We start from the raw sequence: 18,010 nt of genomic DNA, 5'->3' as shown, positions 1-18,010 counted from the left end.
GTCAGCATGGAAAGAGGAGGACTTGTATTGTCGGTTTGACTGGGGCACTCCCATGCTCAGCTCTGCTTGGAGATCACTTGTAATTCTGGGGGACCTCCAGGCCCTACTTGGAGGTTGGCAACCCTACAGTCAGCTTGCTAGGCCCTTTCTTCCTAACACCAAGGTCAGCTTTACTGTAAACTGAAACTCTGACTTCCAGAGCACCCAATCCTGGTTGTATAGAGCCACCGGGGGTACTGAGGTGCCTCTTATGGATGTGAGTACCAGTTCCTAGCCAGGAGGGCCTGAAACTAATGGGAATCCCTGGAGTTGATTAGTATTTTCTCCCGTGTTGTACTCAGGCACTAACTGAACCGTGTCACTGAACCACTTGCACCAGGAATGAGACCTGATGCTCTTGGCTTCCCGTTGCTATGTTGAGTCTCTCACTGCTACCATGAAGTCTTAGCTGTGTTGAGATCCTGGTGTGAAAGATGGTTCCTGTTCTTCCTTCCTTAACAGCCTGAAGGCATGCTGACAAAGCTGGTGACGATCGTTGAACTGGATCCTGCTGGGAAAGGAGTCGGTGAGTAACAGCTTCCCTCTTTACAGCTTCTCTTTCGACTTTTTTGGGGAGCCCCATGAAGATCTTTTTCAACATCCCGTATTTCCACTCATTCTGCTTTAATGTTTCAAGGCAAAGTGGACATACTTTTGTGTGGGGAATCTCTGATGGGGCTTTTTTTTTTTAATCCCAGAAGGGTTTGCAGAAAGACCTGAAAACGCCAGGCTCCTGAATTCTTTATCCCACCCCAAACACAATTTTTGTAACTTTAGTTCTGCAAGGCGATGGGCTTAGGTAGGTACATTGCCTGCCACTGCACCTTTCTGCTCTCTTTTCAGTTTTTTAGGAAAAGATACCAGAATTCTAAAACTGTAGAGCTCTTCATTTGGGTTCTGTCCCACTTTCAGTCACAAATCGCTTAAACTAGCACTTATCACACACACACACAGCAGTTAAGGTCAGGTTTTCTTAAGGAACGTCTGTTAGTGTGACTTGTGACTGGAAGTGGGACAGAACCCAGATGCAGTGATCTACAATTTTCTAGAAGTCTAACTGTGATGAACAGAGGCGGTTTGCCATCGCCTGCCTCCGTGTAGCACTCATAGACTTCTTTGGCGGTCTCCCATCCAAGTACGAACCAGGGCCGGCCCTGCTCAGCTCCTGAGATCTGATGTGATCCGGCTAGCCTGGGCCATCCAGGTCAGGGCATTGCACACATGAGATGGCAAAAAGGGTCAAGCCCGTGTCAAGCCCGTGGCAGGCCATGTTACATGTCTGCTTGACTGGGTGGATGCTGCATTGTGCAGGTCTGCCTTATGCTGATGTGATTCCTCTGAGACAATCTTCCTTCTAATGCCATCTCCCTGTCCATCCCCAATTCCTTGGGGTAGTCCATCCATGCACGGACTCCTCACTGGCTCAAGGGAAACGCCGGTCGATGTCCTGAACGAAGGCACATCTGTAGAGACTGGTGGAGGGTTATGATTCTGTCCCTTACGATGTTCCTGCTTTCCTTGCTTTTTTCAGATGGAGTCCAGGAACAGCAGGTCAACGCCAAAGTTATCGACGACAAGGTCCCTGACTCGGAAACTGTGACCCAACTTACCCTCCAAGGCAAGAGTCAACTGCTTTAAAATACAGGGGCAGAGGATCACAGGGGAGGAAACTACCAAGAAGGGGGAGCAGGTTGTCCATCCAAGCCATCACCTAGGTCAGCACAATGAGGACGGCACCAATGCAGCACAGGATTAAGGTCACTCCTACCTAGGGTTGCCAACCTTCGGGTGGTGGCTGGAGATCTCCCACTATGACAACAGATCTCCAGAGGACCAGTATCAGTTTGCCTGGAGAAAATGTTGAGGGTGGACTCGATGGCATTATACTCGGCTCAGGTCCATCCCCTCTCCAAACCCCGCCCTCCCCAGTCTCCACCCTCAACATCTCCAAGAATTTCCCAACCTGGAGTTGGCAGCTGTTTAGACCATCATGGCTAAGGTGCTGACTTTGCCCCTTCCTGGTGAGAGGAGGGACCTCAGTGGGGTATAATGCCCTTCAAAGCAGCCATGTTCTTCAGGGGAACTGATTTCTGCCATCTGGAAAGCAGATATAATTCTGGGAGATCTCCAGCCTCCACCTGGATGTTGGCAACCCTACTTGGGTTGGGGTGGTGAGGAGGCTTCCTTGGGGCCGGGCTTCACCAGTTGAATCCTAATTTTTGCCAGCCTGAGTGGGGTGGTGGTGGTGGTGGAGGTATATCTCTTCTTGGCCCACCACTGCAGGAAGATAGGGTTGCCAGCTCCAGGTTGGAAATACCTGGAGATTTTGGGAGTGGAGCCTAAGGAGGGCGGGGTTTGGAGTGGGGAGGGACTTTAATGCCATAGAGCCCAATTGCCAAAGCGGCCATTTTTTCCTGGAAATCAGTTCTAATTGTGGGAGATCTCCAGCCACCACCTGGACTTAATCTGCTCTTTGCATATCATCATCTACATGCAGACGATGATATGCAAAGAGCAGATTAAGTCCACTTGGTGCTTGGAGCCAGGTGGGCTTTGATATCGCATGCCTAGTTTGCCAACCTCCAAATGGGGCCTGGAGAACTCTCAGAATTACAGCTGATCTCTAGAAAACAGAGATCCCCTGGAGAAAATGGCTACTTTGGAGGGTGGACTCTATGGAATTATACCATGCCAAAGCCCCTCCCACTATGCTCCCCAGGCTCCACCTCCAAATCTCCAGAGATTTCCCAACCTAGAGCTGGCAGCCCTACGCATGCCTCAGGTAGCCACACTGAGGGGTGGGTGTTCAGTCAGGCTTAGATCATCGTTCATCATATAAAAATCCCAGTTGAACCAAAGTATCTTTCATGGCATCTTCATCTGGGCTATGGTAGACCAATAACTGATACCTTGAAATTGACCCTCAAAGGTAATTGTAAGAGCATATGATGTCCCAAAGAAGGTAATGGCGGGGAAACAAATTCACATGGGGGGAGCGTGGAAGTCCTGCAGAGAACTGTGCCTGCTCAGCATGCTGGAAGCATTGCTCATGGGCTTCCTAGAGGCACCTGGTTGGCCACCATGTGCACAGACTGCTGGACTTGGTGGGCCTGGGTCTGATCCAGCAGGGCCTTTCTTATGTTCTTATGTTCGTGCCTATTCTCTCCAGGGTCAGAGGAGCATGCCTATTATAGTGGGTGCTGTGGAACACAAGCAGGGTGGTGCTGCTGCAGTCGTCTTGTTTGTGGGCTTCCTGGAGGCACCTAGTTGGCCCCTGTGTGCACAGACTGCTGGACTCGATGGGCCTTGGTCTGATCCAGCAGGGCTTTTCTTATGTTCTTATGGAGGATGGGGTTATCCATGGCTACTAGTCCAAATGGATACTAGTCATGATGCTTCCCTATTCTCTCCAGGATCAGAGGACCATGCCTGTTATCTTAGGTGCTGTGGAACACAGGTGGATAATGCTGCTGCAGTCGTCTTGCTTATGGGCTTCCTATAGGCACCTGAAGAGCCCCGTGGCGCAGAGTGGTAAAGCTGCAGTACTGCAGTCCAAACTCTGCTCACGACCTGAGTTCAATCCCGACAGAAGTTGGTTTCAGGTAGTCGGCTTAAGGTTGACTCAGCCTTCCATCCTTCCGAGGTCGGTAAAATGAGTACCCAGCTTGCTGGGGGTAAAGGGAAGATGACTGGGGAAGGCACTGGCAAACCACCCCATAAACAAAGTCTGCCTAGAAAACGTCGGGATGTGACGTCACCCCATGGGTCAGGAATGACCCGGTGCTTGCACAGGGGACCTTTACCTTTTATATAGGCACCTGGTTGGCCACTGTGGGAACAGACTGCAGGACTTGATGGGCCTTGGTCTGATCCAGCAGGGCTTTTCTTATGTTCTTAAGCATGCAATCTCTACCCATCCGTCACACTGCCTTTCTGCCCACATGCCCACTTTCTGTTTGTTTGTTTTTGGCCAGGAAACCCTGTAGCCCAGATTGTCGAAGACTCCATCGATGGGGCCAACCTGAAGCATCTCATCGTAACTCCGGCTGGCTGTGGGGAGCAGAACATGATCACCATGACTCCATCAGTTATAGCCACCCACTATCTGGACACTACCGGGCAGTGGGAGAAGGTTGGGTTGGATCGCCGGTCTGTTGCTATCAATCAGATCATGAAAGGTAAAAGCAGCAGGGGCGTCATCAGACTAGAGCAGGGCTCCCCAACCTTTTTGAATCTATGGGCCCCTTTGCAATTCTGACACAGGGTGGTGGGTGCAGCCACAAAACGGCCGCTGCAGGAGGCAGTGCCAACAACAAAACGGCCCTCGTGGGAGATGGAGCCAGACACAGGAGACTGTCAAGTTCAGAGGAGAACATGACATCCAAATAGCAAGATGTCATAGTTCCGCTGTACACCGCATTGGTCAGGCTGCACCTGTGTGCACTTCAAAAGGGATGTGGACAGAATGGAGTGGGTGCAGACGAGAGGGACGAGGATGATCAGGGGCCTGGAGGCCAAGCCCTAGGAGGAAAGGCTGAGGGAGATGGGAATGTTCAGTCTGGAGAAGAGGAGTGAGGGGGGACATGTTTGCTCTCTTTAAGTATTTGAAGGGCTGTCACTGAGAGGAGGGCAGGGAGCTGTTCCTTTTGGCAGCAGAGGATCATAGGACTTGCAATAATGGGCTTAAATTGCGGGCAGAAAGGTACCAATTGGATATTAGGAAAAAAATTGTTCACAGTAAGAGTTGTTCGACTGTGGAATCATCTACCTAGGAAAGGTGGTGTGTTTCCCCCTCACTGGCAGTCTTTAAGCAGAGGCTGGAAAAGCACTTGTCAGGGATGCTCTAGGCTGATCCTGCATTGAGCAGGGGGTTGGGCTAGATGGCCTCTATAGACCATTCCAACACTGGGATTCTATGAGAAGAAGAGTAATTCTGTAAAAATGCACTGGGAAAGAGGAGCGAGAAAGAGAATAAAACGGAGACTGTGGTGGCAGCTGCTGCTGAAATAGCATTCTTTTATATCTGCACAGCCCATCAGACCTCCAGGGGCCAATCAGAAGCCCTGCTGGGCAAGAGGCCCACCTGGCCACACCCACTTTCTAAAAACACCCGGTGGGCACCAGGAAAGGTCTTGGTGGGCGAGAAGCATGGATTCTGCCCAATGAGATACATGCTTTGGGAAAAACTGGGCCAAGATCTCACCGCTGCTCGCCACCTCCTCCTTTTTCAGGTTACGTACAGCAACTGGCGTACAAGAAAGCAGACAACTCCTATGCTGCATTTACTACTCGCCCATCGAGCACTTGGTAAGTGTGGCCATGTCCAATCCAGTCCATCAAAGTCAGTATTGTCTAAGACCGGCAGCGGCTCTCCAGGGTCTCAGGCAGGGGTCTTTCGCACCACCTACTTGCCTAGTCCCTTTTACTGGAGATGCCGGGGATTGAACCTGGGACCTTCTGCATGCCAAGCAGATGCTCTACTATTGAGCCACAGCCCCTCCCCTCGCTGCCCTGAGAACTTGGAGTTGGCTGGTCTGACGCACCACCTCCCTTTCAGGCTAACAGCATACGTCGCAAAGGTCTTTGCCATGGCTAAATCTATCCAGCCAAACATTGATGTTCAGGTCATCTGTGGAGCGGTGAAATGGCTGATTCTGGAGAAGCAAAAGCCAGATGGAGTGTTCCAAGAAGATGCTCCGGTGATCCATGGAGAGATGTTGGTATGTTTGATTTGCGCTGTGAACATTACTTGACCAGGTTAAGTCCAGGGCTTTCCAAGTGCCCAATCCTGAAAAAATGCAGCACAAGAACTGGTGTTGTCGGTTTGCGCCAACGTCGCTCATGAGGTCTTAGCCTTCTGCTGATGACGGTGGCCAGTTGGCAGTTTGAGAGAGGCTCCCTGAACAGGGCATATTGGAGCCCTCTAACCTTGCCAACCCTCTAACCTCACTGCTACAAGAACAGAAACTTTCTGTAGCGGTAGTTATATCGGAAGTCGGTTTCAGGTAGCCGGCTCAAGGTTGACTCAGCCTTCCATTCTTCCGAGGTCGGTAAAACGAGTACCCGGCTTGCTGGGGGTAAAGTGTAGATGAATGGGGAAGGCAATGGCAAACCACCCCATAAACAGAATCTGCCTAGTAAACATCGGAATGTGATGTCACCCCATGGGTCAGTAATGACCCGGTGCTTGCACAGGGGCCTACCTTTACCTTTAGTTATATCGAGCTCTGGCCTGAATGGCCATGGCTGGCCCCATCTCGTCAGATCTTGGATGTTCAGAGATGGTTTGCCATTGCCTGTCTCTGGGTAGCAACCCTTGGTGGTCTCCCATCCAAATACTGACCCTGCTTAGCTTCTGAGATCTGTTGAGATCAGGCTAGCCTGGGTTATCCAGGTCCAGGTTACAGAGAGATTTAAAAGGTGTTCTGGTCATCTCAAGAACCAGAGGAAGGTAATCTAGGTATGCCAGGTCAAGGCAGCTTATGGTTTGGGACCCTTGATTGGAGTGGGGAAGAGTCTGGCTTAGGAGCGCAGGAGTCTAGACTGTGATGCACTCTGCATATTCTCAGAGGCTTGAGTTCTCCACAGAAAGGGAGTAGAAATTAGACTGGAGAAGGAGCTACAGTGAGAGGGAACCAGCAAGGACCTAGTGATCTCTGAACACTAAGGTCTTTTATGCAGGGCTGTTTCCCTCACGGTCACCCCTCCGACTACTTCGGGTCTTTGCTTGGACTAGGCATGCCGTTTCCGACTGTCAGAGGTCCCCTTGCTCTCCCCTTGCGTTTCCCCACATTTTCAAATTTGAGATAAAACAGGTCCCTGAAAAAGCGAGTAAAATGCGGGGAAAGGCAGGGGGAGAGCGGTCGGGGAAAGCTTGCATAATCAAAAGGAAGCACCAGAGTAGTCGGCGGGGGTGACCGCGAGGGAAACAACCCTGCATAAATGGCCTCGGCGAATATCTGTGCCTTTTCTCAAAGGCTTCAATTTTCTAGGCTTCGGCTGTGCTCTCGCTACCTTTCTGAACTGCTGCTTCTTTTGCAGCGTCTGCACCATCACCGTCCTTGGGGGCTTAGGAGGTTTTCCGAAAACAAAAATTAGTAGTTCATTAAATGGTTAGTTTTTTCTCTGTTCCTAGGGAGGCTATCTGGGTGCGGAACCAGAGGTGTCCTTAACAGCCTTTGTCCTGGTGGCCCTGCTGGAGAGCCGATCCATCTGCGGAGAGCAAGTCGCTGTAAGTATCTGTGTGCAACGCCTCCGAGGATACGACCATGCCCAACGCAGTGCGTGTGCACACCCTTCTTGGCCCTCCCCCAAGTGTTTTTAGAAACTGGGCGGAGCTTTTGCCCAGCCAGGCTTCTGATTGGCCCTTGGAGATTTGATTGGCAGTGCAGATTTTTAAAAATGCTGCTTTGGCAGCAGCTGCCACCACAGCACAAAGATCTCCACTGCTGTGACTGAAGGTAAGCGGTGGCCGCCGTTTTGTGTCTGGCTCCGCCTCCTGTGGCCGCCATTTTGTGGCCGCCATTTTTTTTATATTTTCAAGGTTTTTTTGAAATATGCAAGAATATTACAGAATAAGTCAAAATATACAAAAAACCCTAAATACCTCAAAAAAGAAAAGAAAGAGGAATATAAAACAATACAGAAAATTAAAAAAAGGAGACCAACTTCCAACTTTCCTCATTCAGAACAGAATATTATATATATTATTTCATTTGCGAATAACACTTTAATTCTAGCTATTTTTTGTTTAGTTACTGCTTGACTAGTTTCACCTTAATCTACAATTTAATAAATTTAAGTTCTAAAACCTAAGGTCATTTTTCTGTCCCTAAAGCACTGATTTATATATACTGACCATACCTTCCAATCAATGTTAAAGTGGGAAACCCGGCTATCTTCTATATATTTACTTAGTTAAGTTAAGCCATTTTGTGACTGCACCCACCGCACTGTCTCACAATGCCAAAGGCACCCATAGGCTCAAAAAGGTTGGAGACCCCTGCTCCATAAGATAGTTGTAAGTCCTAAACTCTCATTGTTTTTGAGTAGGGTCACCAGCACTGAGTTGGGAAATACCTGGAGATTTTGGGGTGGGGCCTGAGGAGGGCGGGGTTTGGGGAGGGGACTTCAATGCCATAGAGTCCAATTGCCAAAGCGGCCATTTTTCTCCGGGGGAACTGATCTCTGTCACCTGGAGATCAGTTGTAATAGCGGGAGATCTCCAGCCACCACCAGGAGGTTAGGAAAACAGCAACGGAGACCAAGTATACAAAAGTAGCAAAATTCTTATTAGTGCTTAAACATTAAACATTAAAAGTGGAATTCCACTTTGTTTTGTCATTGGTGTTTAATGTTTAAGCACTAATAAGAATTTTGCTACGTTTGTATACTTGGTCTCCAGTAGGGCTGTCAAAAAAAAAATTCGGTACAGTTCGGATTCGGCCGAATTTGGCCCTTGTGGGTTCGGTACGTGCCGAAGTCCGAACTCCCCCACTTCGGATCCGTTCAATTCGGCGGGAATTCAAAGTTCGGAAAAAAAATTAGGCAGAATAAAGCCATTAAAAACACAATCGCGCCTTTCCGCGGCTCTGGGGGGGCATTTTTGGGCTTAGAGGTCCCAAACTTTCAGCAGAGCTTCAAAGGACGTATATTGAAAGACTCCCCAAGTTTTGTAAAGATTGGGTCAGGGGGCACTGAGATATGGGCCCTGAAAGGGGTCCCCCCACCCTTAATGTGCATCTCTCAGCAGAGTTTGCCGCCCACGCACAAAGCTTCCAGCCCCGACAACAGTTTGCAAAGCAACTCAACTTGTAAAACAACACCTTTGCAACAGGGAAAAACCAGAAGACACACAACTGAAACCTCCCCCCTCAAACCAGGGAGCGAGAGACTCGAGGGGGAACACACACCCCAGGCAGAACCGACGAAAGCCCCCTTTGGCTTCCCCCCCACCCACAGAAACTGCTCCCTCCCCACACACACACAGACTCTGCTTTCCCCCCCACGCACACACATACACAGGAGAAAAATTATAGATTAAAGCCCCCAAAGGGGTCTTACTGTGGCTGTCTTCTGTTCCATCAAGAGGGGCTGAAGAGGACTTGTAATCCAAGATGATTCCAATTAGGCACGGGAGGTTTTCTCTGGAGAAGATGCACAGGATCGGCTGATCCATTCATCCCAAAAGGGGAAAGGGGAAAGGGGAAAGCCCATATCTCGGGACCCCCTGACCCAATGTTCACAAAACTTGGGGGGTATCTTAACAACACTGGTCTGAAACTCCGCTCAAAGTTTGGGATCTGCACCCCCAAAAATGCGCCCCCTGCAGCCATGGAAAGAGAAAAGGGGGGGAGGCGATATTTCTGCCCCCACTGAACCCATCTTTACAAAAGTTGGGTAGTATCTTAAGAATAATTGACTGAAGCTATGCTAAAAGTTTGGGGGCTATATCCCCAAAAAGCGCCCCCTGCAGCCACATAAATGGAAAAGGGGGGAGGGAAAAGGGGGAGAGCCCATATCTCGAGACCCCCTGACCCAATGTTTACAAAACTTGGGGGGTATCTTAAGAACACTGGTCTGAAACTCCGCTCAAAGTTTGGGATCTGTACCCCCAAAAATGTGCCCCCTGCAGCCATGGAAAGAAAAAGGGGGAGCCCATATCTCGGGACCCCCTGACCCAATGTTTACAAAACTTGGGGGGTATCTTAAGAAGCTTCATCTGAAGCTCCAGTGAAAGTTTTGTGTCTGTACCCCAAAAATACGCCCCCTGCAGCCACAGAAAGGAGCGAATGTTCACAAGCACCCCACACACACACACACACGAGGATTTCGCTCTCTCTCTCTCTCTCTCCCTGGCCGGGCCGCACATCAGCTGATTCCTCCAGTACTCAATCCTGACTGATTGGCCAGAAGAAGACCCAGCTTGGCCACCGATTGGCCGGGGGAGGAGAATGCTGCTTACTGACGGTTATGCTGCTTACTGACGGCCGAATTTGCTGAATTTATTCGCGAACTCCTGAACTCGCTGAATTCGGCCCCCCCGGTTGCCCGCCAGTTTTGAGTTCGGTTCCTCCCGAACTAAAAACCACCGAATCGGGAAATTCGGCTGATTTTCAGTTCGGGCCGAACCGAATTGACAGCCCTAGTCTCCAGCCCTAGTCTCCAGTCTCCATATTGGTACAAGCACGGAGGTGCCTCTTGCTTCGGATTGTAACCACCACGAGGTTGCCAATCCTATTGTTGAGGGTTATGGTGTTCCTGAAATGAAATACATTTAACTGAGGAAGCTAGCATGGTGAAGTGGTTAGAGGGCTGGTCTGGGATCTGGGAGACCCAGGGTTCGAATCCCCTCTCTGCAGTGGAAGCTTGCTTGGTGAACATTGGCCAGTCACACACTCTCAAGGCTGTTATGAGGGTAAAACGGAAGAGAAGAAAACAATATAATCTGCTTTGGATCCCCATTGGGGAGAAAAGTTGAGTATAAATGAATTAAATAAATGCATGGATTTGCTAACATTTATCCAGTTATTTGCTTGCCCACTTAACCCATACATGCATGGAAAGAGGTGTCCACACATGCATGGAAAGAGGTGTGCACACATGTGCACCTCTTTGATGGGGAAACATGTATCCAAAGGGTGCTGTGTGTGTTATTCCACAGCCTTGCTAACATCTAGGGTTATGCACATGTAGTTCAGTAGACAGAGCCAAAATCCTGTTCATCATCCCCCCTTGAGTCAGAGGAATCAGCAAGCTGCTGTCTGGTGATTTGCTGCCTCCTGTAGGAGTGCGCTTCTTTTCACCTATTGTGCTCTGCTTGCATATTGATTTGATTTGATTTATACCCCACACTTTCCCAGCAAAAGCCGGTTTGGGGGCAGCTAGCAACAAATGTTTAAACAATGATACAGCAATTTAAAAATATATAACAACCTATAATCAGTAGCTGGGTACCCAAGGTTGGGTGAGATGAATAAGGCAATTTGATAGTGAAAATATAATTTATTTAAGGCTCTAAGTCAAGATAAAAATTATTTTAAAAAATAGTTAAAACAGCATGTGGTTACAGTATATCAACCTTAGGAAATGCCATTGTGCTGTTTTAACTATTTTTAAAATAATTTTTATCTCGACATAGCACCAAGAATGATATATCCCATAGTTTTAGATATTGTATCTTTTAATTCTATCTTGCAACTGATGTGAATATTTTAATAGCTTTGCTGTATTAATAATAAATCTGAATCTGACATAGCGCCTTAAATAAATTATATTTTCACTATCAGTTTATCTTATTTATCCCACCCAACCTTTGGTACCCAGCTTCTATTTTTTAGGCTGGGTTTCATTCCCCTTTTCTTTTTTTCTCCAGCATATAATCAGTGCCATTAAATAAAGCAAATGGTAGAAAGAAGCAGCAGGTGGGAGGGGCTGTGGCTCAGTGGTGGAGCATCTGCTTGGCTTGCAGAAGGCCCCAGGTTCAAACCCCGGCATCTCCAGTTAAAGGGACTAGGCAAGTAGGTGATGGGAAAGACCTCTGCCTGAGACCTGCTGCCAGTCTGAGTAGACGATACTGACTTTGATGGACCAAGGGTCAGTATAAGGCAGCTTCATGTGTTCATGTGTGTCTAGGGAACCCCCAGAACTTCCCACAGAACTTGGGGAAGAAGTAGGCAGCAGAACCACAGACGTCATGTCTGACAACTGGTCTCCGAAGTCTTCTGGCATTCAGAGAACTTTGCTTTCCTGTTCAGAGTTTAGAAAACAGCACCATCAAGGCCACCAACTTTCTAATCAAAAAGTATGACTCGCTGGAAAGGCCATACACCGTGGCCCTCACCTCCTACGCCTTGGCCCTGGCCGGGAAGCTGGACCATGACAGGGTGCTGATGGGAGCATCAACAGGTATGTTTAGGGCTTAGGGCTGTTTAGCTTGGAAAGAAGGCGGCTGAGGGGAGACATGATAAAGGTCTATAAAATTATGCATGGTATGGAGAGAGTGGACAGGGAGACGTTTTTCTCCCTCTCCCATAATACTAGAATGTGGGGTCATCTGCTGAAGCTGGAGGGTGAGAGATTCAAAACTGATAAAAGGAAGTATTTCTTCACACAACGCCTAGTTCAGTTGTGGAACTCCCTGCCCCAGGATGTGGGGATGGCTGCCAACTTGGAAGGCTTTAAGAGGGGAGTGGACATGTTCACAGAGGAGAGGGGTATTCATGGCTACTAGTCAAAATGGATACTAGTCATGATGCACACCTATCCGAGGAGCATGCCTATTATTTTGGGTGCGGTGGAACACAGGCAGGACGGTGCTGCTGCAGTCGTCTTGTTTGGGGGCTTCCTAGAGGCACCTGGTTGGCCATGGTGTGAACAGACTGCTGGACTTGATGGACCTTGGTCTGATCCAGCAGGGCTTTTCTTATGTTCTTATGTTGGTTGCAATTCAATGGCTTTTGAGGGCACACAGTTCATTCCAGGAGCAGGACGAGAGCCTAATTTGAAGGGGAGGGGAGGCTAAAATGCGTAAGGGCCAGAGAATGTCTCAGCAGCTCAAGCCAAGCCTGCTTCCACTCAGCTGCCTGCCCAATTCAGTGCACACCAGAGTCCCCCATGGCACTGTAAAAAACTCTGGAGCGCTATTCAGCCTCGTGGACTTTTCTACATGCTCGACGTAGTATTGGAATCGGTCGAGGCACGGTTCTTCCACTCATCTGCAGACAAACAGCAGTGGGTATGGTTGCCAATCTCCAGGTTCTAGCTGGAGATCTCCTGCTATTACAACTGATCTCCAGCCGATAGACATCAGTTCACCTGGAGAAAATAGCCGCTTTGGCAATTGGACCCTATGGCACTGAAGTCCCTCCCTTCCGTAAATCCCACCCTCCTCTGGCTCTGCCCCCAAAACCTCCCGCCGGTGGCAAAGAGGGACCTGGCAACCCTATGGGGCAGGAATGGGACAGGGTGCACCTTTCTTCCCCCCTTCCACCAGACGTTGCCACCTAAGGCCACGTTCTGTGATGCCTCATCCTTCGCTGTTGTAATCCGAATGTTTATGAGCATCTCAGCAGCTCACTTGGGGTTGGGCATGCAGACAACAGGCAGGGGGCAGCTGGTTTTGGGCTTATTATGCATGAGAATGCACAGATAATCTCCAAATGAAAACTAACAAGGTTTTGGGTGGGAGCTTGGGCTTCTTCGGAGGAGTTCATATGGTTTTGGATGGGAGCTTTGGCTTCTTAGGAGAAGGAGTTCATATGCCCCAAAGATCTAATTTAGTGAAGTATTGCCATGACTTGGATGGCCCAGAATGGCCCAATTTTGTCATATCTCAAGAGCCAAGCAGGGTCAGTCCTGGTTAGTATTTGGATGGGAGACCAGCAGGGAAGTCCAGGGTTGCTACGCAGAGGCAGGCAATGGCAAACATTGCCTCTGAACGCCTCTTGCCTAGACCTGGATGGCCCAGGCTAGCCTGATCTCATCAGATCTCAGAAGCTAAGCAGAGAAGGCCTTTGATTAGTACTCAGATAGGAGACTACCAAGAGAGTCCAGGGTTGTTACGCAGAGGCAGGAAATGGCAGACCACCTCTGTTCATCTGTTGCCCTGACCTGGATGGCCCAGGCTGGTCTGATCTTGTCAGATCTTGGAAGGTCAGCAGGGCTGGCCATGGTTCGTACTTGGAAGAAGTCCAGGGTTGCTACGCAGAGGCAGGCAATGGCAAACCACCCAGGCTAGCCTGATCTCATCAGATATTGGAAGCTAAGCAGGATGGGCCGTGGTTAGTACTTGGATGGGAGACCACTAAAGAAGTCCAGGGCTGCCATACAGCAGCAGGCAATGGCAAACCACCTCTGAACGCCTCATGCCTTGAAAACCCTCTGGGCTTGCCGTAAGTCGGCTGCAAATTAACAGCACTTTCCATCCCCACATTGCTCTGCTGCTATCTAGGTGGAAATCGGTGGGAAGAAACCAACGCCCGTACTTACAACATCGAAGGCACCTCCTACGCTCTTCTGGCCATGCTGAAACTGGGGAAGTTTGACGAGGCCGGTCCCGTTGTAAAATGGCTGACACAGCAGAATTATTTCGGGGGAACATACGGGCACACGCAGGTGAGTGGCTGTTTCGCTGTCTTTGCGGGGCAGCAGATCTCCAGATGATGGAGATCGCTTCCCCTGGAGGAAATGGCTGATTTGGAGGATTTGCTCTATGGCGTTACACCCTGCTGAGGTCTGTCCGAGGCACATGTATTTGCCTTGGCCTCCGTCATCGCTTAAGGTTGCCGACCTCCAGGTGGGGCCTGGAGATTTCCTGGAATTAACAGCTGATCTCCACATTGCAGAAATCGGTTCCCTTGGAGAAAATACCGTATTTTTCGCTCCATAAGACGCACTTTTTTCCTCCTCAAAAGTGAGGGGAAATGTCTGTGCGTCTTATAGAGCGAATGTGCGCACAGAGCCGGCTGGGTGCGCTGGGAGGCAGCTGGGGAAAGCCGCCTTGCGCCGTTCCAGCGCGCCCAGCCCGCTTTGTGCCAGCCCGCCTCCCAGCTGGGAAGCGGGGGGGAGCACAGATCCGGCTTGGCGCGCCCGCCCACCTCCCAGCCCGCTCTGTGCGCCCGCCTGCCTCCCAGCTGGGAAGCGGGGGGGAGCACAGAGCCGGCTTGGCGCCGCCCGCCTGCCTCCCAGCCCGCTCTGTGCGCCCGCCCACCTCCCAGCTGGGAAGTGGGGGGGGGGAGCACAGAGCCGGCTTGGCTCGCCCGCCGCCTCCCAGCCCGCTCTGTGCGCCCACCCGCTTCCCAGCTGGGAAGTGGAGGGGGAGCACAGAGCCGGCTTGGAGCGTGCGCCGGCTCGCTCTGTGCGGCCCTGCCCGCCTCCCAGGGCATTCACTCCATAGGACAAGTTTTTAGAGGAGGAAAACAAGTTTTTTTCTTGTTTTCCTCCTTTAAAAACTAGGTGCGTCTTATGGAAAGGTGCAACCTATGGAGCGAAAAATACAGTAGCTGTTTCTCCATTAGGGAACTTCACACGAGAAAAGGCGGAAAAGAGACTTAAAACTTCTTCTCCCAACTGTCCCCCTTCCCCAGCTGAAAAGAAAGAGGATGGTATCTTAATAGTATATTGTATCGATTGAGTAGATATTTCAAATATAATAACTTTAATTATGAGCTATTTTTAAGCTAGAGTTATTCTTATTAAGGACATTTTCAGATTAGAAGCAGTAATAACCAGGATCAATATAGCATTCAAGATTTGATATTATAATTTTGTCATTAGTAACCAACAGGTCAATATTTTATAGAATGATGGGCATAGGCACACTTTGGAAGGGTGGAATGACTGTATGTGGAATTTTTTTTTTTTTTGTAAAAATAACAAAATTTATTTTTTAAAAAAGAAAGGATGGTAAAAAAAATTATAATTACTTTATAATGTAATTAGAGGGTGGGCCTTTGGGGATCAGAGAGGGTATTTGTATCAGCCTTCCCCAATTTATACTTTGGAAGAAGGAACAATTTTTCCTGGTCACCAAAATTCTCGCGCATTTAGGATGACTCCACATTTTGGGTTGGATCCTGATTAGAGTTTTGGCTGCCGCACCCACCATCTACACAGGCGCCGTGGGAACCACCTGTGTCAGACCAGTGTGCGTGCATCCACCTTGGCCGCTGACTGAAGTGTGAAGCTGTTGCACCATGTGCCAGTGTCTCCATGCCTTCCTTTCCTCAGGGCCGAGGGCCACGTTGAGAGGTCTTCTGTGAGAAATTCCTAATGTGTTCTGTCCTCTTCCTGCCGTTGCAGTCAACTGTCATGGTGTTTCAAGCCCTCGCCCAGTACCAGATGGACGTCCCTCTCCATAAGGCAATGAATTTGGACGTTTCTCTTCTATTGCCAGGACGTTCCGCTCCGGTCACTTACAGAATTGAATACGAAAGTGCCCTCCATGCTAGAACAGAAGAGGTATGGAAGTTCTGTAAGAAATTGCGCACCCTACTCTTGGTGTCCATTTCTAGCCCACCCTCTTGTCAGGGCTCAGGGTGGGTAACACATGCTGGAGTTCTCAGAAGTCAGTGATTTAAAATCCTGACTCCTCAAATGGTACTTGTTCCCAATCCGGTGCAGATTTTTCTCTTCTCCCCTTCCCTTGGACTTTAGATGAAGTCTCTTGCATGCTTATTCGATTAAAAGCTTGTTCAATGCTTTATTTATTTAAGTTTAAAACATTCTTTGAAAAAACCATCCCCCAAAAGCTGCTCTCAGTGGTGGCTGTGAGGTCACCACAAGGGCCAGCTACTCACCAGTGCAAAACATGGTGAGCATATGACAACCATGGACTTATCCCTAAAATGGTGTCTGTGTCTGAAAGAACAGACTTGGGACTGGCTGACCACCTATAGGGCCGGCTTGCTTTTAGACTCCCAGATTCCATTGTTTTAGGTTTCAGGGTTGCATGAATGTTATGGGTGGCAAAAAAGCCCTGTTTCCATAAGCTATGTTCAAAATCATGTGATGCTGCTTAAGAAGCAATCTGTGGGCAGGAGCATGCCCCCTCCCATTCATTTAATTGACATTCCTCCCTCTTTCCTTACCAATGTGTTAATTGCTGTTTCTATGTTTTGTGTGTATTTTAACTCTGCTTTTAAACTTGTTTTAATGATGTGGGTTTTACTGGAGGGAGGGGTTGATTTTAATGGTTCTCAAATGTGGTTTTGTCATGTATGTTTGAAATTGTTAGCCGCCTCGGCAACCCTTGCAAGGGCAGAAAGGCAGGATACTGGTTTTGTAAATAAACAATAAAATAAATTTGAGTGGGGAAAGATTTTGATCAGTGGGGTCATCAGAAAAGATGGACATTGTCTTCTTGGTATTTGTATTACTGATCCCCTGCCAACTTATTGACTGTTTCACATTTAAAACGAGTACAACAAGCGCCAACCTTGGTTGCTTTCCAGACCAAGATCAACGAAGACTTCACCGTGAAAGCGACGGGACAGGGACAGGCCACGATGACCGTAGTGACCTTGTATAATGCAAAACTCCGGGAGGAGGCCGTTCCCTGCAAGAACTTTGATCTGGAGGTGACCGCCACACCCTTCCAGCTCCGTAAGTCCCGATGGTGGGCTCTGAGTTGCTAGAAAAGCTATGGGAGCAGTCCCCAATGGGGTGCCCATGAGCATCAAGGCTCCCACCAACACCTTTCCTGGTGCCCACCAAGTGTTGTTAGAAAATGAGAGGAGTTGGGTAGGGCTTTTGCCCCAAGGTTTCTGATTGGTCATTGGAGATTTGATTGGCTGGGCAGCTGCCACCACAGCACAAGGATCTTCAGTGTGTGACTGAAGGTAAACTGTGGCAATCGTTTTGTGGCAGCCATTTTGTACTTGTGCCCACCACAGCATGTCAGAATGCCAAAGATGCCCACAGGCTCAAAAGGGTTGGGGACCCCTGAGCTATCTGTTTGCTCTCTAGTTGAATGGCTGCGTAAAAGAAAAGCGAGGGGAGATGTGGTTTGTGATCATGGAAGACTCAAATGTGCAGTTATCTTAAAGTGGCATAGAGGAAGTGTTACGCAGCTTTAACATGCCTGGTGCTAAAAATCTCAAGTTGTATCGAAACCATTGAAAGAAACATACAAGGGCTGCTCTTCTTTCAAACAAGGGTTGCCAACTGTGAGGTGGGAAATTCCTGGAGATGTGGGGGGGGCGAGTCTGGAGAGGGAGGCATTTGGGAGGGACCTCAGAGGGGTCCACCCTCCAAAGCAGCCATTTTCTGTAGGGGAGCTGATCTCTGGAGACCAGTTGAAATCCTGGGGGAATCTCCTGGTCCCCCATGGAGTTTGGCAACTCACCTTCAGCCCTATACAGGTGAGCAGCACCTGCTTCAATAAAGGGTTGGATCAGAATGGGTGTAGCCACTGCTTATGAGAACTCCTTACCAAGACTTTCTTTTGATGGAAGGGGTCTGTTAGTGAGCA

The 18,010-nt window shown here is 49.1% G+C and overlaps 1 protein-coding gene across 1 annotated transcript in view; it reads left to right on the top strand.

Annotated features, from left to right (window-relative positions):
- Positions 1-18,010, top strand: part of C3 (complement C3) — a 63,589-nt gene that overhangs the window by 35,869 nt on the left and 9,710 nt on the right. Inside the window, exons 22-31 of the mRNA XM_056850615.1 lie at positions 502-565; positions 1,571-1,657; positions 4,014-4,217; positions 5,271-5,346; positions 5,597-5,759; positions 7,175-7,270; positions 11,796-11,946; positions 13,991-14,154; positions 15,841-15,999; positions 16,992-17,142. Of these exons, the coding sequence (XP_056706593.1) occupies positions 502-565; positions 1,571-1,657; positions 4,014-4,217; positions 5,271-5,346; positions 5,597-5,759; positions 7,175-7,270; positions 11,796-11,946; positions 13,991-14,154; positions 15,841-15,999; positions 16,992-17,142 (1,315 nt within the window). The remainder of the gene's footprint in view (positions 1-501; positions 566-1,570; positions 1,658-4,013; positions 4,218-5,270; positions 5,347-5,596; positions 5,760-7,174; positions 7,271-11,795; positions 11,947-13,990; positions 14,155-15,840; positions 16,000-16,991; positions 17,143-18,010) is intronic.

This window comes from Euleptes europaea, chromosome 1, assembly GCF_029931775.1.
Source record: "Euleptes europaea isolate rEulEur1 chromosome 1, rEulEur1.hap1, whole genome shotgun sequence".
Lineage (NCBI taxonomy): Eukaryota > Metazoa > Chordata > Lepidosauria > Squamata > Sphaerodactylidae > Euleptes > Euleptes europaea.
The sequence above is the reverse complement of the archived record's forward strand: the minus strand, read 5'-3'. Positions and strand labels throughout refer to the sequence as shown.